The 26,683-nt window shown below is 49.2% G+C and overlaps 1 protein-coding gene across 2 annotated transcripts; it reads right to left on the reverse strand.

Moving 5' to 3' along the window:
- Positions 1-1,287: 1,287 nt before the first annotated feature.
- Positions 1,288-24,238, reverse strand: PRAG1 (PEAK1 related, kinase-activating pseudokinase 1). 2 transcript variants are annotated; one of them, XM_038136414.1, is made up of 6 exons: positions 24,125-24,238; positions 21,241-21,633; positions 18,244-20,087; positions 10,123-10,280; positions 6,087-6,820; positions 1,288-2,770 (listed from the first exon to the last, which is right to left on the reverse strand). In XM_038136414.1, the coding sequence occupies exons 2-6, from the start codon at positions 21,595-21,597 to the stop codon at positions 1,733-1,735; spliced, it is 4,131 nt and encodes a 1,376-aa protein (XP_037992342.1). In that variant the 5' UTR covers positions 21,598-21,633; positions 24,125-24,238; the 3' UTR covers positions 1,288-1,732. The 2 variants fall into 2 exon arrangements, with proteins under 2 accessions (XP_037992342.1, XP_037992343.1); XM_038136415.1 differs by lacking the exon at positions 24,125-24,238 and adding an exon at positions 23,736-24,065.
- Positions 24,239-26,683: the final 2,445 nt, after the last annotated feature.

A 26,683-nucleotide genomic window follows, 5' to 3' on the forward strand; every position in this document is an offset into this window, starting at 1 on the left:
TACCTGTACCAGAGGGAAGTGGACCCAAAAGTCAGATGCAAAAAAGCCAATGAAAAAAAATTCCCAGCGGTCGCAGTTGGAACCATCCCACATTCTTCCAGCAGGCAGGGACGTGCACAGCCTCCTCCCTAAGGGGATCAGGGGAAATTCATTGCAAATGGGTGCCCAGCCAAGGAACTATCCCCTCCCAGCAGCAGCAACCATAGCCAAACAGATTAAAAAAAGAGAAAGATCCAGGTGAGAAGCCTGGAAAGGATTCACAGAAAGTACACAAAATGTCAAGAAAACCCGGGGAATTAAAATTCCCCAAAAGACCAGGCTGAGTCTGGAGATGAATCAAGGCTGGAGGAAGCTGCTCATGATTGTCTCCCTAATAGAGCTGGGAGGTGGGTAGCTCAGCTAGTGACATCCTGTCTCAGATAAGCTGATACTGGGCTCTTTCCAAATGTCCCAAATTTACTGCTTCTCCAAGGGCTGCAGAACTGTTGTCAGGAGCAGGGCACTCATCTCTGCCTCATGTTGGGGTGGATAAGTAAAAGAAGCTTGCAACCACTGAAAAATCTTTTTTTTTCCTCAGCAGTACTGCCTCTCTCCCAGTCTGAGTGCCTGCTCTATGTCTTGATGGAGGGAAAGGGGCTGAAGGGAGCCAGGCCGGTTTCTCCACCTTTCATTGTGCTGCTCCTGCATCCCATCTGTTGGAGAAACGTGTTTGCAGTGCACCCAGCCCTATGCATTTCTCATTCAAAGACCAGCAGCAATAAGACCTTGCCAGCCTGCAGTGGCCCCAGCTCATCTCTTGATAAAGGAGTTAAATAAATGTTAGACAAAAGGGACAGGTGAATTACCAGGCAAAGGGAGGGAGCTGGAGAGATGGGGAAAGCAAAGCAACCTGGCCCTGACTTTCTCCCCAAAGCCTTGGAGGTGAATTGGGGATTTTCCATTTCATTAGCTTTACAAGGGGTAATTCCCAGCATCATTCTCATGAACAGACCCACCCTGAGCTCCCTCTCACCCCTTCACATCCAAGAGTGGTGCTCCACTACAGCTGCACCACTCGACAGGGAAGCCAGGCTGTATTAGTATCTAAGAAAGGTAACAGGCAGCTGATCCTGAACTGCCCACAGAGAAAAAAAGACCTGATACACAGAAACAAGCAGTAATTTTTGCTTTGGAAGGGAGAAGCAAAATTGATGCTAAAACTCACAAAAGATGTGAATTTGAAAGCCCCAGGTTCTCCCTTGCAAAGGAGCATTATGTGAACTGCCCCTGCTCCTGAAGAGAACCAGCCACGCGCTCATCCCTGCTTCCCACTTGTTGTGGTTTGTCAAACCATGACACCACTCTAGAGCGTGGTGTTGCTCCCAGGCAAAAAGGCTCGGATGCTTTAGGAGAGGTGGGGATCGGAAGACTGTCCCATAGGCACAGAAATCAAATCAGTACAGTAAGTTCATTAGAAACATGCACACACACAGGCAGGAGTTTATTAGTCCACATATACCATACCAAAAAACAAAATTCCCCCAAAATAGGGGTAGGTTCCCAGTTCTGCCTGCTCACAAACTAACAGAGCTGAGGATACTAAACATGCCGTGTGCACTGTGACTGCAGTGCGGGCCGGGAGCTGAACGTGCATTCGCAGCTGAGCTTCAAACCTCTCACGTATGAAAGGGCTGTGTACCTTTAGCCACAAGGCAGTCAGGAGCCCTCAGCTGCCTCCGAGACACATCCAAGGTCAGAGCAGCTGCAGCAGTTTTAATGTGTGCAAGAGGGAGGCTGGCTCAGCAGATGCTAAGTACTGGCAGCACAGCCAGTCCTCCAGTTCAACGCTCCGCTCCGTGTCCACGGCCCTCTCTGCAAACTTCATCATGAGCAGGGCACGCTTCATGTCCACCCAGTTCTGCAGCACCTGGCGCAGGGTTTCCTCGTGGCTGAGGGGCTGCTCCACGAGGTCTTTTCGGGGCCCCCAAAGCAGACACTGCAGCATCCGCTTGGCCTCGGTGATCCGCACGCGCTTGATGGGATCTGCTTCCAGTAGTAGGTGGGCCAGCTGCTGGAGTCCCCGGGAGTAGATGGACAGGCTGGGTAGAGCAGGGAGGTCCGCAGGGCTGTACTCCTGCTCCCTGAGGTGCACCTTTTCCTCAAAGGGGTTGGGCTGGTGCAGCAGTTCATAGATGAGAATACCAGTCTGAAACTCATCAAACTTCTTGTACTGAGAAGCCGACACAATCTCCGGGGCCAGCCGGGCCTGGCTTTTCTTTAGCTTGGAGTCTCCAGTTTCAGTCTTCTGCTTAGCTTTCAAAAAATTGCTGATGATGAGGCGGGGTAAGTGTTTGTCATCTTTGGCTTTCACACAGCTCATGGGGGGCTTGCAGGGCACAAGCAGGAGGTTCTCCAGGCACAGATCACGATGGATGATGCCATGCTCTTTAAGATGCTCCAAGCCGTTGCAGAGCTGGAGGAGCAGGAAGCAAACACGACGTTCATACAGCTCCGGCTTGGCTTGGTGGAGCATCACTGAGTCCCTCACAAAGTCGGCAGTGGTCTGGCTCGGCACCTCGCGGGTGATGACCACCACACAGTCGTGCTCACTGGCGGTGCGGGAAGGATGGAAGCCATCTCCAGGCATGCTTTTCCCCACATCTGAGGCCAGCAGCATGCTGGAGGGGACGGAGGCCACAAAATGCCCACAGTCCTGCTGGATGTTGAAGTGAACTGGCACTGAGGGGCTGCAGTACGAAGCAGCTACCTTGGACTCCTGGGTTTTACAAATCTGTGAAGAGAGACCAAAAGAAAAGTCTCATCAGCTAGTGACAGAGACAGGGCAGAGACCAGAAGTTGAGAGATGGGATGCTAAACTGTGATTTGCAGATGCTCTGGAAGACAACAGGAGAAGCAAGATGTGCATTGGTCCCTTAAGCACTTTACATTATCTCCTGATTTGAGGATTGTTTTTGTCCTGCAATAGCCCAACCTTAGCCACCAGCTGTCTGTCTAGGTTGCATTTCTGGGCTTCCTTTGCCAGGCAGTGCCCAGTAACTGGAGGAAAGGAGGACAGTCCTACCGTGAATAACTTCTGAAGATTTTGTTTCACTGCCAACAGAAGCAACATGTCTTTTACATCACAGATATCATTGAGATAAACTCCTGCAACCCAAGAGACATTCCTGGAGGGAGAAAAGCAAAGCCTGTGGCAGAAGACAAGCTGTCTCCATCTCTGGAGATAGTTAACACTCCTGGATGAGGTGCCATTCAATGTGAAGTGACTGTGAATATAAGTGCTGTTTGTGGTGAGGGGTGGGCAGAAGCCTCCAGCACTTTCCTCCCACCTGATCGTTCTCTGGTCCCAAGCCCTGGAGCCACTTTCACATCCTCCTCAACCATTTCACTTCTGTGCGTATGCAACTGCCCCTGATCAATGGCTGAAGAAGACCAGCAATAAGCTGTACTCCTCAGCACAGGCAAAAAAAAAAAAAAAACCACCAAAGAGAAAATGGGAGCTTACAACAGGCCTAGAAAGAAGTGAAAGTGCAGCAAACTCTAGGGAGAAAAATGCATTTTATAATCTGGATTCTCTTTAACCTATGTGACTTCTATCTTTATTTTCTTCCCTATTTTAGCTTTATACTGCATTAGAGACTCAAAGCAAGGTTTATTATAGGAGTATCCATTAGCTTATGGGGCCTTCTGGCATTTCTATTATACTTTTTTCCCCTTTATTTAGCGATGTGTTTATATGTCATCCACAGGAGTAAGCAACAGGCTGAAACTCAGCATAAAAGGTTTCCAAGCCTGCAGCATGCCAGTGCCAGTCACAGCATGCGTGCAAAACCTTAACGAGAAATCAATTTCGCCTCCAAGTTAAAATATACACAAGAATAGAGGGGAGCTGAAGAAGAGGGTTTCTTTTGTATTCCTCTAGCAAAGGTTTGAATCTAGGCATTCACAGATAATTCACTCAGATGAGACAAAACTGCGGAGATGGGGCATTTCAAATCCCTATTGTCCTCTCTTTTCTAAACAAAAATACCCTGCCCTGGCTTATTTGTGGAAAGACAAGCTTTGGAGAGCTAGGCAGAATGCAGATGAATGCAGTGGGACCCAGGATGATGCAGGAGGTCCCCAAATGCAGAGCAGGCCTTCCAGCCCTCTGGCTAACAAACCTGCTTGTTCCTCTCCCAAAGGAAAGTCATGTAAGGCATAGGAAAAGGGGGGGAATTCCTGGCAAGAGAGAAGTCTCTGGAAGAACAACTACAGCCAAACAAATACAGGGAAATCTTCCCCATCCAGCCATTCTTCTTGACTTTGGCTGCACCAGAGGCATCCTCCCTGCTGAAAGCTCCAATTAGGAGCCTGGGCTGGCTTAGTCACACACCTCTAGTGGAGAAAGAAGCCAAGGCATGGAGCATATCTTGGCTTAATTCCTCTAAAGCCATTTCCAAACTGTTTTATACATAGTCATGTCTGTCTGTGCACAGCTCAGACTCTGGCTCCTGTTTCTCAATAGGCTTCTTGGCTCAAGTCTGATCTTCTGCCCATTTTGAGCTTTCCAAGTCTAATTTTAACTATAGGTCTGTGATCTCTTTCATGTCAAAAAATCTATACCAGAAGCCAGGAGGGGCAGCTAGGGATCAGCCAACTGAATTGTTTCACAACTATTCATTCCCTACTTTGGCTGCCAAAGGGATGGTGGCACACAGGAATCGTATCCGTGCACATGGATAAACACATACATAACATCACCATGCTGGCACAGAGTATGGCCTTGTTGCAGTGGCTTTGACTTTAAGATGCTCTGCAGCGTCCCTAGGGCACAGAGTAAGCCCACTTCACACACAGGGACACAAGTGCAGTCCTGTCAGGAGGCTGAAATGTGCTGTTTCTGCCTTGGCAGGAATTCATGCACTACAGCCACAGAGCTGAGCTACTGAACCCCACCTAGCACGGCAGGCAAAAGCAAAAGTGTGGGTGTGCCACAGGGAACTGCAGATCGAAAAGGAGCACAACAGTTCTTAGGCTTCAGGAAGAAAGTTGTGATGGATTTAGGTATAACACACAAGAAAAGCTGCGGCTCTGAGTGCTGGACTAGGGGTATTGGTGCAAGATCTCATCTAATTCGATTCTGGTTATTTACAGCCCCCCTGTTGGGTTGACTGTACTTCCTTTAGGATATGAACTGGCTTTTAAGCTACCACTTAGCTAGAATATCCCTTAGGGATGTTTTAAAACATTGTAGAACAACCCTTAGAGTTCATAATGGTGGAAACAATTTAGCAGACATTTTTTCCTTTTTTTTTCTTTCCTTAATGCATCTCTGACAGTGCTTTTTTGGGAATTACTTTAGGCTTTGAAAACAACCTGAGGAATAAGCAGCAGTGAGATGTCCGCAGTGTTAAGTCAGAAGGGAAATTAAAATCTCTGTATTCAAGTAGTAACATTGATCAAGGACCCAAAATCCACAGGATGTCCATGGAACTGGTTGGATAAGCTTACTTATCCAGGTTTCAAAGAGCTGAACTATTGCACCTCAAGTTTCCACTTCAAAACATGTATTCCATGGAGTTACAGGAAAATATTTCAGACTTGACCTTACACAGCATGTCTGGGTCAGCCTCACATTGTTTAATTGGGATCTGCAATATCTTATTGTCTGTAGTTTCAAGATCATGTAAGCACTCAGTATCTGGGTCAGAGCTTCCACTTAAAAGGCAGGCAGAGGCAAAAATGCTGTCTTTTGAGCAGCCTTTCATCAGCTTGTGTCATCAGAGGCAAATGCCTCTGAGTTTACAACAGAGTATTTGCACAAAGATGTTTTCAGAGAGAGAAAATGGTTGGGTTTCAGACCCCTTTAGCAATAAGCTAAATCTGACTGGCATTTGTTACAATGAAAACTCCTTCTTCAAATTAACCTTCGCAAGCAGTAAGGAGAAAGAGGCAATTTTGGAAGGAGTTTTGCTTGCCTAACTTCACCTGTGAAAAATACAAGCAGAGAAAACAAGACATTGTATGAGATGCCGTGTGCTGCTAATGCACACATATCCACCTAGAAGACGGAAGTAAGCCTGGACACCTCCTGGCTGTGGACTTACCTTCACAGCATAGGTAGTAGAAGGGTCCTTGGAGCAAGTGGCACAGTAATAAACCGCGTCCCCCGAGTCGCAGCAGGGCTTGTTGCACGCCAGCTTGAAGTGCGACCAGTTGTTCTCGTTGAAGCGCAGCTCGTTCTTCTGCTCGCGCATGAAGCAGTCCTCGCACTTGGTGACCAGGCGGCGCAGGGACTCGGCGTACAGGGCCCCCAGCTTGCTGTACACCCCCTCCTTGCTGTCGATGTTGCTCAGGAGGTTGTGGAGGCTGGAGGCCGAGGACACCTGGCTGGACACACTGAGCTGCGAGGAGGAGAGGGACTGGAGGTTTCTGCTGGGCCCGCAAGCCCCTGTGCTCTTAGCAGTGCTTGAGCCCCAGTAGCTGTTTCCTTTGGAGCTTTTCTCCAGGGACTCGGAGGAGGAGAAGGCACCAGGGCGGCCCCCCAGGCTGGCTGGGTGGACGAAGGGAGGCTCCTCTCGCAGGCACATATTGCTCTCAGAATGGCTGGCATTCAGCCTGGGGCTGGCAGCACCAGCTGCTTTGCCTGAAGATGCCTGTCCCCCAAAAAAGCCATCTGGAGAAGACACAGTTCTGATCACTGTCTTCTTCTGGGGCAGAGGGGGTGGGCAGCTGGGGGCAGAGGAGGGACCATCCTCAGTGGAGACAGGAAGGAAAGGGACAGAGGGAAATACTTGGCTCTCGGCTGGAGGGGGCGAGTGGTTCGGCTCAGATGAGTGTCCTAGGAGATAGCAACACACAAGAAGATGCCATGAGTGGGCCTTGCAGGCTGAGAGCACAGGTCCTTCTCCATTTCCCTGCCACTCCCAGGGCCCTGGCTGGGAAGAAAAGCAGCATGCCAAGTTACATCTGATCCCAGTTCATAGTCTTCAGCTATTCACAACTGCAAAGTTTCACTGGAGGGGTTAGGAATTTAATCCAGTTTAATAGAGCACGTTTGCAAAGCAGGCTGCAGCCAGCCATCCAGAGAAATGCACTTCCTCACCCTTGAAACCACTCCCTTATGAACTGCATCTACAGTAGTAAAAAGGTAGTAGAGGGTAAATATTTAAGCTGTGATGTCATCCACAGGTAAGAATGAAGCACTTGATACAAGGACAATCTTTCAAACACAGCCTCTCTCACCTGGGAGCTGCCACCCAGTGCTTCAGCAGCAGGGCATGATAAGGAGAGACTGACTCACAGCACACAGCTCCAGCCCTCTGGCTGTACTGGAGCACTCTAAGTACATTGAACCTTTCTCTCTGCTTCACACTGGGGAAGGGTTGCTGAGAAAGCCTGGGATTTTGGCAATTTCCATTTTGCTGAAAAAAATCAGGCCTTCTCCCCACGGCCTGTTTTCCAGCTTATTCTTTGCTCAGAGGGCAGGTTGGCCCCACTACATAGCACTAAACCCCAAGCAGCTCCACATGCCAACTGCACATGGATTGGGTTGGGATGGCTGGCTCATTTTGGGCAGCCATACCAGCTGCTTTCCTACCCAAGCCAGACTGGAGATGGGTAACACACTTACATGTCATGAAAGAAGTGGGACATTAAAAAAAGGACAGAAAGGTGATCTGACATTGAAATAAAGGGCAATAATTTCAGGTCACAGAGAAAGAACCAGTGTGGAGTGGAGGAGAAATTAAAAAGAAGAGAGACAATGATTCAAGGGAATTTATCTATACCACTTGAATGAGAAACGGGACTCTGCTAACAAGTCGCATGCAAGTGTAAACCTTGAAAGGTGACAGGTGGGGTTTTGCTCCAAGCAAATAGCAAATAGTTTAGCAGACAGCACGATCTATGGCTTTCTTTAAATCTATCTTCCAAAGCTGCAGAGAGGTAGCAAACAATCCTTCCTCCTCCCAAAGCTGTTGCTGAGGGTTCAGCTGCCAGCAGGCACTTCCTCACTGCAGCTTTCTGCCTGCTCCAGAGGAATGCCCTGGGGCATTTTCTGTGTCAGCCCGAGGAAGGCACTTGTCTCCTCACAGCCCAGGTGACTCACCAGCAATCACGTACAACCTCCAAGTGCAGGGGCTCAGGTCCCTGAGCTCCCAGCCTGTCCTGGCGTGTCACTTGCAGGTTTGCACCAGCTGTGCTAGAGCAGCAATCCCTGTTAGCTGCTCCACCACCTGAGACCACATGAGGTGAGGGCAGATCCCCTGGTTCTCAGCTACCATAGTGGATGCTGGCACCATCTGGCCCTATCCCTCCCCACCAGATTGTGGTAGCAGTGGTCAATTTTCATTTGTCTCCTCCAGTGCCAAGGCTCTCTGTATGCACCTCCATTAATCTATCCCATCACACCAACGTCTGAGAGACACCTCAGGAATGAGCAGCACAGATTTCAGCTTCTGCAGGTCTCCCATGCAAAGCTGTTTCAACAGCCCATTTCTGACAATATGCTCAGAAACAGCCCCATAGGAAAAGTGAATCAGCAGATGTCTCTTTTGCCCCAGTGCTTGAGTGCTGAGCTATCTGAATCCTGTTGGACCCTTGCCCCAGGTGTGTGCCTGCATTGTACACCCAGTTGCCCAGCAAGTGACTTCTCTCCAGTTTCAGCTCAGAAATACCTGCCTTAATAATTGAGATTCATGTCCCAAACTTTAGTGAAAACCCACACATCTGCATCATACTCTAATGGGTCCACAGGAAAGATTCTCTCCATTAAAACCCTGTCAAAAGCCACAGGCAGGGATCACTCAGCATGGAACCTCTTGCCACTTCCATCCACGGGGCTTTGGCAGAGGATAGAGCCAAGAGAAATTCTTCAGTGTGCAGTCCATGAGTACCTCATCAGAGGCATCTCTGCCAGGACATGCAGCTGAATCCCTGTTTCAAGAGACAAGATTTACTTGAGAGAGTCTTAGGAAACAAACGTCAGCACTGGAATCTTTGGCAACCGGTCCACATGCCTAGCCCACAAATGCCAAACTGCTCTTAAGTTTTTTTATATGCTGCTGGGCTCTGCCCCAAGCAGAAGGTAATGAATTAACCTCTTTCACAGCTCTCCTAACAGTGCTCTGCACCTTCAGCATGGAGTCCTTCTGCATGTCAAGGGCTTAAAAGCTCTCCTCCACTTCATATTTTAACATCTGACAGCATAGCCAATTAATTTGAGCTCACCTCACTCAATGACTGACTGCACAGCTTCTTGCTTGCATCAGCAAGACAAACTGCATTTGAGTGTTCATTTAAAAACTCATCTTTCCCATGATGAGTTTAAACAGTTGCTTCTGTTAGTGAAGGCAGAGAAATCCTCTTGTTCCTATCATTTTTGACAGCAAAATGCTTCTGTGCCTAGCAAGTAAAAATCCAACATATGTGAGTTTTTCTTACCCCTGTGCAATTTCCTGGCAAGGTCTCACTCTCAGACTCTAAGTTAGTGGTGGAAAAACAGAGTTTCCAGAGCTCTGGCTCTTAATTTTATTGCTGTACATTGTTGCTCTTGGAAAGACAGAACTTCCACTACATGAAGGTTGCTCTTGCTAAGGAAATACTTTCTGAGCTGCTGAGCACGTTAGTGCATGTCTAAGTTACACACTGATGAAAAAAAGTGACTTCATAGTAAGTATTTTTTAATCTCAGTTAAACGAGTGCAGGCAGATTTTCCCCCTTAAGAAATAACTGGGAACACAATGAGAGGGAGAGATCATGTCTAGCACAAAACTCCTTCTGGTACTTCTCAAATCTATGTAGGACTTTCTATAGCAGGGCTTCTTGTGACAACGTGAAATGCACGAAGCACAAGCAGGATTGTTTTTATATGGAGATTTTATCTAGACCAGAGGAGATCTACAGGGTGAATGATATTGGCACGTGCTGAATGAAAGAGGAAAAAGTCAGTGATGCTGGTCTGACTCTGCCACGTTCATCTAGAGTGCATCAAGAGGCAGAAGGGTAGGAGAAGTGGGAAGATGAAGGGTCACTGGGGGAGCTGAGGACTGGACCCTCGTGACCTCTGCCCCGAGGATGCTGTCCCAGTGGGCAGCGGGTCTCAGGCACCATGCTACCTCTCCCATGGCAGTGGTCACTTACTGCCATCACTGCCGGTCTGTGTGTCCGAGTCGAGGCTGTCGCTGGAGCCAGCCGTGAAGCTGACGTGGGTGCTCCTGAAGGGTGGGCTGAGGCTCTCTGCAGAGCTGTTGCTGACTCTCTCCAACTCAGTGTTACTTGGGTTCATTTTCAGAGCGTGCCTAGAGAGAGTGAAAGAGAAGTCAGGAGACAGATGGCAAAAGGATACCCTGCCTGCTTTCACATGGAGATTCAAGCTGAGAGCAGCCTTAGTTTGGTCTCTACCTATCCATACACAGTGCACTGCCACGCCAAACTACCTCATTCCTGTGCACTTTTCTTCTTTCTCCAATACCTGGGGAGTTGCATCCCACAGACTCTGAGCAGGTTATAGGCTTGCAGTCCCCATGCCAAACTAGTTGTGCTTGATCAGAGAGGGAAAGCTGGTGAGCCAAGAGCATTCAGCTGAAGTCTGTACCTCCTTTACCTAGAACATGTGAGGTCCTGAACCACATCCTATTTTGGCCACTGCCACTCAGAAGTGGGGACCCACCAGTGTTTGCCTCCAACAAAATTCTCAAGGGAAGGAAGTAGCATCACTCCTCCCATTTTACAGAAGGCAAGACGAGGCTGGGTGTGTGAACCCCATTCCTGCATGACAGAAGCACAGGTAGCAGAAGAGCCCACCATCTCCAACCGTGCATCACAGTTAACAACCAACACCTTACAAAACAAGAAGCATCGCTGCAGAAAACATGAGTCTGCCAAACTCAGAACCTACCACATAGTTTTTAATATAAGACCTGCAGTTTTCCATGCAGCTTCTGCCTAAAAAAATAAATAAACTAACCATAAACTGGGCTTATAACCTGTTAGGTCATGGTTTAAGTGACCAGTTTAGGCAAGCAGGAGTTTTTGCTAAGATAAAGAATTTCCCCTGCATTTTCGTCATGTTTCTGCCTTGGAAAACAACAGAAACTGTTGAAATCAGGCAGCACAGAAGAACATAAACACTCTTAGCATCGGAACAGTTCCCATTCTGCCAGCCAGAACACAAAGGTTATCAGTCCACATTTTTTAAGTAAAACTGCCAATCTGCTGATAAAATTCAACACATTGATTAAGAATGTAAAAAGGTTAGGAGCAGACTTGTACAGAAGTAAAAGGACTTCCACCAGCTATCTTGCTGGAAGGTATCCGGTGTTTCCTAATCAGACGGCTGAATGGCTGCTGAGAAAGACAAACAAAGGACATGCACGACCGTTTTCGTGTGGCACCCTGGTCACATGCATGGGACCCCTCCTCATCCAAAACTCCCAAGCACAGCAGACACAGACTTTTATTTGAGGATGGAGAAATGTTTCATTCCCAATCCAGACAAAGCACTTACTCTTGTGTCCACACCACCACATGGAGAGCAGAGTGTATGAGAAGCCCGGAAGAAACTTCTGCCAGACTTCCTCATTTGCCTGAGCAGCCTTGGTCTAAAAATATGCAAGGGCTGATGAAAATAAGGCTGTAAAAACCAGTTCAGGTATACTTCAGCAGAGACACTGGTCTTCCACCAGTGATGAATTTATCACAGCAAGCCTCTATAGGACAATTTACAAAACTTCACAATGCACCACACAAGTCACAGTTTAAAAAATGAGAGAGGGAGAAAGAGAGAGAGAGAGAGAGTTTGAGGGGTTTAGGTCTGTTATGATTAATGCTGCTGAAGGCAACCAACTGCACTTAATTTTCTTTTTTTTTTTTTACTGTAAAGATGCAACTTTATCCTATAGCTTTCTCAGATGTTTAACATTTAGAAATTTGGGTGGAAAAAATGCAAGGGTGCACACCCATGCTGGTACACTGTCTGACCCGGCAAGAATCAAAAAAGCATTTGGATCCATCAGAAAAGAAGATTTAGCAAGATATCCAGTCTTGATTCACACAGACGAGATGTTTTCTAACAAATTCCTTCCCCCAGCCCCCCCGAAACCGTGGTGCATTCCTGTTTCTTTCCCATCACTAAACACAAACTCACGGAGCTGCCTTACCATTCCCGCACTCAGAGAGAGATGAGACTTTGCTCGGCGCGGTCCAAGGTCCGCCGTGCACAGCCACACCTATTCCTCCCCCGAGCAACCTGGGCGCAGCGGCCAGAGCCGTGCTGGCTGTGGCCCTTGCTGCGCTCAGTGTGGGTGAAGTCAGATGCAGAGAGAGCCCCGTTTCCTCCCCGCAGCGCCGTGACTGATGTAAAGCGCAGTTCCTGAATAGGCGCACCGAAATAGAAATTGTTTGCCGCGTAAACGACATCCTGCTCTTGTTTCAGATGTTACAGCCGGGCCAGCTAATACCTCCTGGAATTACCTCTGCCTCACATCTCCCTCTTTTCCTATGAGCTGCTTGAAGCCCAGGGTGCAGCCTGCACAGATCAAAATACCACCCGCTCCACCGAAGTATTACTACTGAAAACTTGCTAGGGTCAAACTCTCCCATTTCAGTAAAATTCCACCCCAAGAGCTGAACAGCTCATCATTGCAACAGCCTGTGGGACCTTGATTTACAGCTACCCCAAGCATCCCCTGCTTTGCTAGTATTCCTTCCACCTCACCTGAGTGCAAGGGCACAGGTGGCTATTTTCTGTCTTGCCCTTTTCACCAAAGGATATTGGAAATCACCAAAGGGTGTTGGAAATAAAGAGCACAACCCATCTTAAACCCAAAGAAAACACTGGGTTTGTGCCCTGCACCACTGACTTGTAAACATCTGTGGGCTACACTCCTCTTCAAAAAGATGTAACAGTAGTTAATTTACATCAATTTAAAAATGCCTGCTCAGCACCTAAAACATAACCAGCAACTTCAAGAGCAGCACCAGAGCTGTCATCGTGTGCCTGTGCATAAAGAACAGGTCACCAGAGTCAGCTCTCCCAATCTAATAACCTAAACCCACAGGATTTCACAGATTTTCAGCTCTCCAACTATTCTGGTAGCTTTAAATAAACTTCAGTTACTCAACATCCTCCATGTAACAGCCTGGCATATTCAGGCAACCCTTCCAGTTCCCTATTTCCAAGCTTTCCCATCATAAACAATTTCATCCAGCTGACTTTCCACATGATTCTCACAGTCCTGCCTAAAACAATTCAAGACTGAAAAGAGTGGTCTTGTAAAAAAGCACACCAAAACAAAACAACCCCCCCCCCCCCCCCTCCCCAACCCCATAGTTTGGAGTTCCCTTAACACTGAAAAGGGACCCGGCTCGTTTCCCTTGTCTCAGGTTGCAACTCTAGCCAGGGCCCGCTTAATCTTTCCCATGTCTCAATTTGACTAGTAGCCATGTGTATAATTTCACATTTCTCCACAGATCAGGGTCCCACCTAATGCTGCTGCAGGACTCCAGCATCACCAATTGCACGCTTTACACTTCTCAGAGAGACAGTGGTGATGGGCCCAAAGCCTGGCTCCCATAACCACAGAAGACCCACATGCCTTGGGATATTGCCCCAGGAATCCCTGGACTTTGGACATACCTTCCTCTTGAATTTCCTGACTGATATTTGACATGGAGATCTGGTTACTTCCCACAAGTGCAATGGGCAGGTTTTGAGAGCAGGAGGCCCCTCAGACAGAAAAGCTGCCAGGCTCCCGCTCGCTCCTTTCCCGCAGCCATCCCACGGGCAGCACTGTCCCGCTGTTGGCAGCACTGGAGGACGTGCAAGGCACCTCTGCCCTGCACAGAGCCACGGTCACTCTGCAGTGCCATCATGGGTGTCTCCCGGCCTTGCTGTGCCAGCAGGAGGAGGACACTCCTCCTCAGCACAGATGACAGGACTGAACAGATAACAGAGATGCTGAGCTTTATAAATCATGTGACAGAGCAACGAGGAGAGGAGAAAGAGAGCACACAGAGATCACCACACAGCAAACTGCACTCCAGGAGGTGTTTGGTGATAATGTCAACAAGACACCTCCTCCCAATATAAAATAATGGAACTAATGCACAGAAGAGAGAAAAGCCAGACTGCATTATGGCATCAAACATAACATATGGCTAGGCATAATTATTACACAAGAGGAAGCACCATTGTACCATATGCTTGTCTATCATGAAATGTGAATAATTATATCTTCCTCCTCTTGCCACTTGCTGTTTCTTCCAGCATCTTCCCCTGGTTGCAGAGGGAAATTAAAACCCAGCATACAGGAGCTTACAACATTTGAAGCTTAGATTTGTATTTATCCTTCTGCTATCAGCTGGCAAATGTGGAGAAACCAAAACTGAGGTAAGGAAAAGAAAGGATTTTGAAGAACTAGCTTTGTTCAGAGGGATACTCTGCTCCTCCCTGTACTAGAGGGGTTTTATGTAGCATGGGTTAAGTTGAAACAAGGGTTTGGAGTCTGGAGATGCACAGGAAAATTCAGATAAGGTACAGAATTCATATGGTAGGTGAGTCAAAAATTAAATCACTCCATACTCTAATGTGGTGAAGAGGGTAAAGAATCTCATTTCAATTTCCACCTCTGTGCTTTTTTAAGTGGTAAGACAGGAAACACACAGAAGAGTGAATTACTTTAATTTTAAAAGAAACAAACTCTCCTAAAAGATAAGCTGATAGATCACAACCTTTTAAGCCAGTGTGTTTTGTCACTGGGGTACGCCCTGACGCTGAGCTCCAAGGAGAAATGCGTGCCTCAGGAATGGTAAAAAAAGAGGAATATTCTGCCTCAGATACAGTTGCTGCTCTGTCACAGACTGACTCCTGGCAAGAACACACAGCACAGCCCCACCAGCCAGCACCACCTCCCCAGCGAGGAACAAACCTGGCTCTTTTCCTGGCAATCCAGTTCCCAACACCTGGCTCTTCTCCTGTGATCCAATTCCCAGCATTGCAGTTTTTCTGTAACACTCCTGTGCTCCGCTCCCTCCGGCAGCAAGCAGTGGCAGCAGCACCGGAACAGGCAATCCTGGCACTCCTCAGGCTCTTTCTCCCTGGCTGTGTTCAGCAGTGACAGGTGTGGGGAAGTGCTGTGCTGCACCTTTGCTACCCCATGCCAGCACACTCAGCAAATTTCAGAAGCTTTTTTTGCCACTGCCTTTTGAAGGTGGCACTAATTGTGATGAAAGCAGCTCAAGATGCAAAACAGCATCAGTGTTTTCTTTCTTTAAGAGGCACACAAAATAAACTAGCCATCAAGGTTTTGGAGGCTAGAAGAAACCACGAGGAACATTTACGCCTGACCCTCTGCATAAGAGAGACATAAATTTCAGCAAAGATTCATTCCTCATGCCAAGAAACTGAAGGCCAGACTAGAGCGTTTTACACCAAAGAGCCTTTAAATCATCATTGCACGTACACGTCCTGGGGATCCTACTTTCCCTGGTGAGCTCCTTCCCTAGCCAACTACCTTCCCAGCTTTTGGAAGAAAAGCCACCATCTTCCCCTTTCAGCCTTTTCCCCCTTGTAATTATACTTATTTGTCATTCTGTTTCAGACCAAGCCAACATCAAATATCTGTAATCTTTCAAACAAGCAGAAAAAAGAGGATTGCATGAAGAAATAGTTGCAAGAGATCCAGAGCAGCTTTATATAGGATCAAAACCAGGCACATATTCATTATTTTCCTTTTTTTTGTGACAACTTTTAAACCCCCCTGAAATCGCTCCTTCTGCCATCCTAAGAGACAGCTTATTTCCAAACCAGAGCTTCCTCAGTCTCTGGAAGGAATTTACCCTGTAAAAAATCTTTCCCTTTTAATTGTTAAAGCCAAGATGAACCAAACAAAATCTACAGACTCACTTTTTCTTTCTCTGCTTTATAACTAGTCAAACACACATGCAAGTTTTCCTTAAAATAAGCAATTAAATTTCATTAGGAAAGTCAAACAGGCAAACCTAATTTTCCAGCATGAAATCTAAATGCCTTGCTGCAGCTTGAGATCTAGAAGGAAAAAGGACAGTTTCATGGCTTTCCTGCAGCTGAGATGAACCCTGATCTGCTAAGCCCCCAGCCCCAAGCCTGTGCCACAACCAGGTCTACACTGGCTTCACCTCCATCTGCCAAAGCAGCTTTTGCAGCTGAGCCACCAGGGAATGTCCTGGGCTGAGGTGCTCTCTCAGTGTGGGGAGTATGTAAGCCTAACAGAAGGATCAGTGGCTCTTCCATCAGGGACAAGCACATGTTCACAGGCTGCCCAGCACTAGGAGAGCGTGGATGTGCCTCGGAGTCATCTTTGTGATTCTGGTTCTTCAGGTATTTGGCTGCAGCCCAGGACAAACAGAGGGGGTGTTCCTCCAGCACCAGGCCATGGCCGAAGCTGCAACAATTGCCCAGGGTGACACAATGCCACCACGGTGATTTTACCAGCTGTGCGTGCAGCCATCCCTCCTACCACCATGGCTCCTGCGCTGACACGTTCAGAGCAGCCACAGTTTTGCTTGAGACAAAAGACAGAGCACCCTCAAAGCAAAGAAACAAAGCAGGGCTTGCAAAACCTGAGTCTGATCAGATCACTCCTTACTGCTCCTCAGCTGGCTGGGCTCCCTGGGCTCCAGCTTAGGTAGCTGGAGGCAGGACTAAGCTCTTTTTGAGTAAGGTGCCCCAGGGCTCAGCTACAGGCATCAAGGCCTTTGGGAGACAAATACTTGAAGCACAACCTGCCCTGCAGCCACAGGGGTAACCAACACCTACCTCAACCACCTGGCAGGGTTTACAGCTCTGCCAGAGATCCCAGTCATGGATGCCACGTGTTCCCTCACCTCAGTTTCCCTGCCTAGTTTCACACAGGCTTTCTGGCACACAGATGCTTCCATCAGGGTGACTCAAAAGCAACTGTTAGAACTGGCATAGCCCAATTGCATCAGGAGCATGAAATTGCCCCTCAAAGGGGCAGAAAATGCTCCACGCTCCTCTGGGGTCATAACACCACACAGCGGACAAGAGCAAATACATCTGTGTGCTCATTTGCTTGTGGATCTTTTGTTCCCTCTGACTTCAGCAGGCATGTGGCATCAAAGCAGGAAGCCCAACATTAAGAAGAACTAAAGCCACTTGTTCATCTCTTCCCTTCCCTTGAGAAACCTCATTTGTTGGCCTCTTGGCCAATTTAAAACACTAGTTCCCTGGGTTAGCCAGTCCTCAAACACATGGAAAATTCACAGTCTCATCCTGTAGGTCAGTGATGCCTACACATGAGCTTGACCATGGACCCCAAGGCCAAGTTCTCCTCCAAATACCCACCCCTTCTCTTGACTTGTAAATAAAGGAGCTGGAGTCAAATCTGTTGTGCAATGCACAGTTTCAGGCAGCAAAACTGCCACATACAATAAAGCAAATATGGGACACCTGCAAAAGGAGAAAGTATCCTTCCCTGGTATATTCAGACAACATAATTAATGGAGAGAAAAACAAATTTTCTTCCCCCATTTGACCTTTGTTTTATTTATTTTTTGCTTAGCAGGGCTATTTCCTTCCCAGATGGACAGCACTCCCTCCCTCACTTTTGTTTGGGGCCTGCCTGCAAACCTGACTTGCAGGAAAGCAGAGAGCAGAAGGTTGCCTGAAGCCAGGTGGCTCCCACACACAACAAGCCCACGTCGGCAAGCTCCAATTACCTGCTTGCAGGCAAGGAGCCCTCCCTGGGAAATTGCAGCTTCGAGAGTTCACCTTGGAAGCAGAAAGTCATTAGAGCCAAACTGAAAATGTTGATTTTGGAGGCCCTTGTTATTAGCATCAAGAAAAGTTGCCCAGTCCCACCTACAAGAGAAGACTGCAGCCAGGTTTTCTATGCTATTCAACATCAAGGAACTCCCAAAACAGAATGCAGCTGACCTGGGAAAAACCAGCCATCCCCAGCATGGACCTTTTCCGCCTTGAATATTGGGACTTAAGGCCATACCTTGCAGCCCTGAAGGGCTTTTACAAGTGCACATGACATTCAAACCAAGACTTGCAAAGATCAGATAGCTTTTCAGAGTAAAAGGACAAATAGCTTTACAGCTGTGCAGTCACCCCCCCCATGCTCCTGAAAGCCCACCTTTGGACAGAAAAGGAGGAAAAACGAATGGGAAGCACCTCTTAGTCAATGAACTCCTGCAGCAACCATCCCAATTGCAAAGGGTTAATAGACCAGCATGCACACACTCACGGGGCTGTACCTAGACTGCTTTTTCGGCGGCGGCGGCGGTGGCGGTGCAAGCTCCACACCATTGCTCTTGTCTTTAGGGAACTCAAAGGAGAAAGAAGAAGATTTGGTCATTCCACTCTGGCTCTCCAGTATCGGGCTGTCATCCACAAAGTCAGCAGCAGCTCTTCCACTCTCAACTCCTACTGTCCACGGGTGGTTTGAGACCTCCTGCTCCTCCTCCTGCTCCTCCTCCTCCTCCTCTATTCGGCCCTGCTTGGTCCATGTTGGGTTATAGTATTTCTGCCTCCTGTCATAGGACGTGCCTGCCAGGCCTCTACTGGACTCCTCCACAGAGACCCCATTCACATGAGTGCAGGGAGAAGGGGCCACCCCAAAGGCACCTGTATCAGTACAGCTCCTCGGCAGCAGCTGAGCGCCAGCTCCGTCATGGCTGTTGTCATCACCAAACCTTCCCAGGTGAGAGCTGACTGGGGGCACACGGCTCCCCTCACTGCCTGGCTGGCTGGTTTTGGACATCTTTGGGGGAATGGCTGGACTCTCAGTAAGCGAGGTCTTGACAGGAGCTGCCAGATGAAATCTTGTGCTGTTTTCACATCCAGATGCTTGAAAAATCTGTCCAGACTCAATAGCAGGTGATGAAGTCCCAAAATCAGGGTGGGAAGTGGGGCTGATACATGGCCACTGAACTCCTACTGCTGAGTCAGGGCTGCTGAGGAATATTGTCTTGTGATCATCCTCAGTGTGTGCTGTCATTACAGTTATCTTTGCTGCCACCTGGCCAGTGGAGTCCTGGTGCTCCTTCTCACCTCCCAAAGCCCAGCCACCATCCCGCCACAACCCATCAGCTTTCTCCATGGCAGTGCCGTGGGCCAGCTTCTCTGCTTTTGTCTGGCTGCCAACAGCCTTCAGCTGTGCCTTCCTCCTCTTGGTGCTCTCGGCATAGATGGGATCACCATGGGCTGGCTCGGTGCGGCGAGGGCGCTGCGGCTCCACCAGAGCCTGCTGAGGGGTGCTTGAACTCTCAGTGCGGGGGCCTCCAGTGACAGAGGGCTCCCCAGGGAGAGGCGACTCATCATCCTGATGGGACAAAGCAAGGGCAGCTGCCTTGCAGCTCCCTGTGGTCTCAGGGAGGGTGGCAGACTCAGTGTGGAGAGCCAGGTTTTTTTTCCTGTCTGAACACAGGGCATAGGGAAGAGGATCACTCTGGTCTTTCGTGATGCAGAAGGCCACGTTCACAGCTCTGCGCTCCTCTTCGCTGAATTTGACTGCCCGACCACTTGGCCTTGGAATCTCGGGAGCATCCCTCTGCCTCCACCCGCTGGGAGTGTGACTCTCCTTCTCACACTGTGCAGCCTTTTCCTCTGTGCAACACGGCTCCCAGGGCACAGGGTGCTCTTTGTGGCAGCTTGTGATTGAACAGTACTCGCCCCCTTCGCTTTCCAAGACAGAGGAGATGTGACCACAGTCACGTCCCGAAGGGAGTGCTGCTGCTTCTCTGGCTTGGGAAGAAGTGTTTCTGCTGGAGTTAGTGGTGCCTCTGTCTCCCAAGGCAGATGGATTAGGGCAGGGGACCTGATGAGGCAGGGCACCCTTGTCTTTACCTCTGTCCTCCTGCTTGCCCACCTCACCCACAAGTACCAGGCTGTGGATGGAGACGTTTCTCTCCACTCGACTCTCCAGGCCACGCAGACCCACCATGGAGTAGCTGGGAGGACAGCAAGACAAGCAGTCGCTGGGCTGGTTGTGAAGGAAAGGCTTTCTCACACCACCATTGCCAAAATTGTCAAGGCAGAGGCGCTGTGCATCTCCTGATTTCAGGAGGAGCTGCTTGCCAGAAATCATGCCCCAGCTGACCTGGATGGGTCAAAGAGACAAATTCCCTGTCAGAACATACACGTGCAAAATGAAAGACAAATAAAATCTAAGCAAATCCACAAACTGCAAAAACAAAAGCCAAGCTCTGCAGAACAGCACTCTGGAATTCACCATCTATTTTGCTGTGCTCACCTCACCGCTAATTTCCACAAACCTTTCCAGGGAAAACTACACTTGTCGTATTTCCTGGACCATTTGTAATCCTTGCATTACCAACAATAGCAATGCACTGGAATAAGACATTCTCCTTTCTCTTCCTATGGGTTTGCTGCCAGAAACATGTCCAACCTGTCATCCTGTCTGTGAATCACTGTGCAATTAAAGATTCAGAGAGCGAAGGAATATTTGCACCTCTCTCTGCTTATTTTCATTTCATTTCACACTGCTCCAGAGTGTGTGACTCCAGAACACAGACACTGACTATCATGGGTTATCCTGGGATAGCAGCTTGGCTATGTTCAGAAGCAGGGATTGCGGAGCAGGCACGCCAAATCTGCACGCACAGATCAAACACCACCACCAATGGCAGCTCGCACTCGTGTGCCCTTCACCCCTTAGAAGAAAAGAAAGAAACAGCAGCGAGAGGCTAAGAGAGCTGGTGAGCCCTGACTCTGCTCTGGGGCACGGGGAAATAGGAGCACACCTATGCCACAGGCAGTGGGGCAGCAGCCTGTGCGTCACTCTGTTGAGGCGCTGCTGGTATCAACTGGTCAGGGTGAGGAGCTACACCCACAGGGCATTACTGCTCTGGCAAAGATTGGTAGGAAGGAGTAGGAAGGCAGGGCACTTTTTTTCCTCACCCACAAAGACCACAGATCCAGTCAGCACTGTCTGCAACCAGACAAGACATCTTTTCAGTAAAACTTCCCAGAAAAATAACCCGCATCCTCATTTTAAAACCGGAAGTTCCTAAACAAACAATGTATTTTTAAGCTGCTCTGCACGTGGCTTGTGAGCAACAGCTCATTCAGCTTCACCCTAAGATACACTGAGAAACCAATACATGGCTTAAAATCCTGAGTCAAGACCAGAAGGAAAAACAAAGGGAAGGAAGCGTTTGTAACAGATATTCCTAGCACTTCGAGGATAGGTAAGTAACGGGAAGTCATGCTTTGACCGGATTAATCATTACCTGTGACAGATCTGCATTCATATTCACATCCGCCCACGCGTCAGAAACATCCGAGTTTATCATTGTTGGCTTCACAGCAATTGTTGGCTTTGAGAAGGGGGAAGTAGTTATACCTTCGTCTTCCAACACGAGGCTCTCAGGCTTGGTCCTAGCTCCATCCAGGAGCACGCCACAGGCTCTCACGTCTGGGGGTGTTTGCAGCCGATGGGAACTCTTCGGGTTGAAGCAGTTTTTGCAGGAGCCGGGCTTCCAAACGTGTTCCACAAAGTCACTGCACGCAGACATCTTCAAATCCTCGTGGGTCAGACTGAGAGCCCACTGCGTCTTCTGCACTGCCCTCCACTGCTCATTTTGCATTTGCTCCCGAGCCACTCAAAAGGATCACCTAGTCATCTGGAAAAGCACAACACTGTCTGATTAGCTTGATTATGCCCCCAGACTGGAAGATTTTTAATAGGACAGGTGATAATTACACTTCATCACAAAGGCATATTGTTTACAACGCTTTTTTCTCAGCTTAGCTAAAGCCCACACAATCACTTGAAAAGTCTCAACTTCTAAGCATAGCTCTGTAATAGAGAAGACATCAAGCAAGCAGCATTCCTATGTGATTTAATTCCCTGCTTAATCAGCATGTATAACCAGCCTCATGCAAGGTTTAGATCAAGGGTAAAGAAAAGGGGTCTTGGAAATAGCTGTTCACAGCCCCACAAGCAGAGCCAGTCAGGAAAAATTTCTTCTCCAAAGTGGCATCCTCTCTCTGGAAAATAAAAAGGCCTGGAGACACAAGGACCAGAATCAGAGACTGTGTAACCAAGGGGACCAGCAACAACCTTCCTTCACCCAGAAGCACCACTGTGATTACTGCCGTGGTACACAAAGGCTTCTCTCCCACCCAGTGAAAGGCAATCAGCAGGGCTGGGGCTGGCACTGATTTGAGCAAGTGTCTGGCAGAATGCTCTTATCTCCTTTGCCAAGAGCCACAAATAACAGTGTCAGCTCGCTGAAACGATTCATTGTCTGCAAGGGGAGAAACGTTTTGCTCTTGGATTACTTACAGACAAGGAATCCTTCCCATCTTCCTTCCCCAGGAGGGAAATGCCCCAGGAACAAGACATTCCTGCTGCATTCCTGTGTCCCTTGTCCCCGCCACCCCCCCTCCTGACCAGGTCTGATTGCACTCTAGCCAGTAGAACTAAACCTGGAAGAACTTTGGAGATACTTCCGAGGAGGACTCCCTCAAAGCTCAGCGGATTAGGAAAGAAGATCAGACAGAGAATGCAGCCGGTTGCCATGGGTGTAAGGACATACAATTTCCCCACGTGGCTCCATAGAGTCCTTCCTCATCTAACTTCAGGTCATCATCCCCTGGCCAACTGATCCTCCAGGCAAACCGAGGCCCCTTTCCTGAGGGTCTCCAAGTGAACAGGCACTTTTACACTCCAATCCTGGAGGCACATGAGTAAAATTTACCAGCCTGATCCTTAAGCACTTCTTCCACGCAGGCATAGTGGAACACCACCAGAGCTATGGAGACTTTTGCAATTGCATGCACCCCTAAACCAGTTTGCACTGCAGTAAAGATTCCTTCCTCTGGGCTCAGAGATGCCCTGGCCGGCCCCTCTAACAGCCACCCACACTACATGGCATAAAGAAAGACAACTAATAAGAGCCTGGGTGGGACAAAGTGAGGAGGAAGAGAGCCACTGATCCACAAGCATCATCGAATTCAAGTGCCACCTATGGGAAGGGTGTCTTTGATCGGCTAAACCATTAGCACCTGCAGACTCCTTCTGTCTGGCAGTCTAATAAATTAGGATCTGTTGCTTGGAAAAGCAGGGGAAAAAGGGAAAATATCAGTGGGATTCAATAATCAGACTACTGTGTGTCTCTTTTTAGGGAAGACACTGTTTTAGATAGGCTTTTTCATGGACTTCATAGAGTCTTAATTAACCAAAGGGCAGCGAATCACTCTCAGGCATATTCCATCACCTCCAATGAAGTTAATGGTATTTGCAGGGAAAACAGCTTTAAAAATATTTTATCCTTTGTTTCCTTTTAGATCTAGCACGCAGTGTCCAGCATCACCCGAAGTTGAACAAGTGTCCTGATGAGAGCCAGCAAATTAAAATGAAAAATCAAAGGGAGGGAAGCAGGCACCGAACCAGAAAAAACTCTTCACTTCTGGTTTAATATTCGGCGCTGCCAAATGCCTGTTAAAGACCGGAGCTTCCCTGTCTCCAGCCGTCGTTTCTCGCTGCCCAGATCCCGGGGCGGGCCCGTGTCCGCACGCCGGCTGTGCACCAGGGACCCACCCGCACCAACCCACGCGGCGCCGCGCGGGGAAACAGGCCGGGATCGGCGAGAGATAAGGGACCGAGAGCCAGGACCTGGGTCTGTCCCCGGGCAAGCCGAAAGCCAGGACCTGGGTCTGAGGCATTCCCGAAGCCCCCGCGCGTCCCGGGGCACCGGCGAGGACCCGATGTAACGGCTACCTGTTCCCTAGGATAGAGATTCCAGGCTGCGGCGCAAGGATGCTCCGGCGCAAAGAAAAGCTCAAACCCCCAACCCAAGTAGCTCTGGCTGCCAGACGGATCCTCCGGGGCGCCGGGCGCCCACCAGAACCGGGAAAAGTTTACCGGGCAGAGCCCGCCGGGGCTCTCCGGGTGGGCGGCGATGCCGGTCGGGACCGGAGCGCTCCCCGAGCCGGCTACAGACCCCGGCCTCAGCCCTCCGCCCGCATGCTCGGTGGGCAGCGGCACAGCCCCGGCCCCCGGGCAGCCCCGCCCCGGCCCCGAGTGGCGGCGCCGGGGTCCCTCCCAGCCCGGCTTTGTCCCGGGAGGCGGAGGCTCGGTACCCGCCCCGGCAGCAGCTCCCCGCTCACCAGGCTCCCGCGGCGGCGGCGAGCTCCGCTCGGCTCCGCGCTGCGCCCGCCACGGCCGCCGCCGCCACCGGCGAGTGGCGAGCGGGGCCCCGCGTGGGCCGGGGGGCAGCGGCCGCCCCGCCCCGGCCCGCCCCGGTCCCGCCCCTCGGGCACGGCGTGGGCACGGCCCGGGCGGGAGCGGCGCCCCCCGCGCGTCCCCGCTCCGCACAAAGCGCTCCGCCCGCGCCCCGCCGGGCGTACGCGGCTCGCAGCCACATCGCCGCCGCACCCCCGCCCCGGCAGCGCTCCCGCAGACAGGCTCTGTCTCAGGGACGTCCCGGCGGGCATCAGCCCCCGGGGCAAGCAGACACACGCACCCAGCAGCCCCGCACCGATCCCATAGGGTCCTACGCACGAAGCCACCCCGCACCCCGACACCAGCCTTGAAGACGGTCGTGATCCAGCTGGAAGGCGCTGGGAGCCAGAGAGTTCAGAGGGTTCACTCATCTTCACTCGTCAGCTTTCCAGACAACGAGATGGTGAACTTCGTCTCGAAGGGATGCTGTGGAAGGGAGAGAAGTGTGTTGCAACTGAAATCAGGATTTGACCCCACTGTGCAAAAACTGCGGACAGCATCTCAGGAAAATCGCAAACCTCTGCTGGTGTGGGAGGCTGGGCTTCATTAAAAGGGAACAGGATGAGATTTTGTTCGCTGTAATGTCTGAGCTACGCTTTAGGGCAGGCTGGAAAAGGAGTAGTCTTCACTCACCCTGGTACTTGTTCTGTGGTATGTAGATTTGAGCATCTAAATTCTTCGAAACTAGGGAAAACCAAAACAGTTCTCCCCCTGCCCTGGTCAGGGCCTTAGTTCAGTTCCTTGCTTAAGTCACCGCTCCTTTAGTGCAACAAAGCATTCCTAGTCTCATACATAATAGTGGATTAAAAAGGCAAATAGGCTTGCATAATGGAGAATCCAAGCCCCAAATAACAAAACAGAAACTGGAGATATGCACAGTACTTATAGAAAAAAAAAAAATCTTTCTCAGGAACCAAACATCCCAGTAAATTCTTCCCCTTCAGGGAATTTTGGCAGTAGCGCAGTTTGCAAACATCCCGGCTGGCTGGTCTTATGCAGTTGTGGCTGTCTGCTCATGTTCTCTCTCTCCTTTTTTGATCAGTTATTAAAGCAGTCCAGAGACCCCAGAACTCCTCCACCTAATTTGCTGCATTGCCATGAAGACATCTGCCTCACAACCTCCCGCTTCTTCTTTCAAGCAAACCACTCACCATCAATTTGCTGTGTCTTTTTGTGTGCGGGATCCCAGTGCCAGCACACCCAGTCGTACGAGTAAATTATCTCTCAGAAATGCCTCACCATGACAGAAACCTCTCTCCTAGCACAAATCAGTTCATCTGTGGGAGAGGAAAATGAGCTGGGAAAACAAATGCCCCAAATTTCTGACGTTTTCTCTATTTTAGAAAGTTTGATGGAAAGAACCCAGCTCTAACCAGCACAAATGAGGTTGTGGCTGCATGGCTGGCTAATTCTGGAGGGTGGGAAACTTCTTCACATTCAAGTGTCTGAATTTCATACCTGAAACTTTAAAAAGGGCCTCTACTCTTTTCAGTAAGAGCATTATAATTTACTCAGCCAGCCTTCTTAGTGAAGAGTCTAGGACAGCTTTGAGAAGAAAAACCAGATTTAAAATTCATGCTATGTTCACACTGGAACAGCACTGAACTGAGTGAATTCTCCTGAGATGTTTACCCCAAGAAGGAAATCGTTTCCCATGCCAGAGGCCTTGGGATTACAGGATAATTAAAGCTTCTTTTTTCTAATGAAGTCAGCCTGTTAATGCCCAGAGATTTCAGTAGAAAATTGAACAACCTCTAGTTTTTATAAAACAATTATTCCGTAAGGCCTGAGACCAAGCATGATGGATTTTTTGTGTCTGTAAAGCCACGTGGTTTCCCCAGTACAGTATTCATCATTGTCCAGTTTTGGTATTTTCTCAATGTCCAAGAAAACTGGCAGAAAAGGAGCCCTCTCAAGTGTAAAGCAGTACACAATGCCTGCTAAGACATGACTACATATCCTAGCCAGCCATATGTCTCCCAGTGTATTGTTTTCCAGAACACTGTCACACAAGGCACATGGCTCAGAGCAGCCCTGACACCACAAAGGGAAACTTTAGGATGACTGGAGCTTCAAGTGCCATCCCTCACTGGCAGAAGGGAGACAGACTATCACTGAGCCTTGCTTTCAAAGAGTCATCTGTAAGAGTAACCCCTTGGGAACAGGCAGGCAGACAGGCACAAACCCACAGTGAGTGTCTCTGTAGGCAGACAAAAGAAGCAAAGCTCTCTGGAGATGGGTTCAGCATCACTCATGACCAGCAAAGTTGCCCAGTTACCAAGATTGCCGGTGCCAATAGTGCTTTTTACTCCAATAGACTTAAAAGTACCCAGCAACAGGAAAATTGTGGTACCTTTTATGAGTTACGGTCTACACTGTGTGGTTGAGCAAATCTGAGTTTCCACTTGTGGCGCACAGATCTCGTCCTGGCCAAGGTCCCTGAT

Source organism: Motacilla alba, chromosome 4 (assembly GCF_015832195.1).
Source record: "Motacilla alba alba isolate MOTALB_02 chromosome 4, Motacilla_alba_V1.0_pri, whole genome shotgun sequence".
NCBI classification, from domain to species: Eukaryota; Metazoa; Chordata; class Aves; order Passeriformes; family Motacillidae; genus Motacilla; species Motacilla alba.

Excerpts from the sequence above, each read along its gene's own strand:
- PRAG1 (XM_038136414.1), bottom strand. The coding sequence starts at position 21,597 with ATGCAAAATGAGCAGTGGAGGGCAGTGCAGAAGACGCAGTGGGCTCTC. Across the intron at positions 10,281-18,243 it reads CCGCCGAAAAAGCAGTCTAG|GCACGCTCTGAAAATGAACC; the intron begins GTACAGCCCCGT and ends CACTCTCTCTAG. Across the intron at positions 2,771-6,086 it reads CTACTACCTATGCTGTGAAG|ATTTGTAAAACCCAGGAGTC; the intron begins GTAAGTCCACAG and ends CTCTCTTCACAG.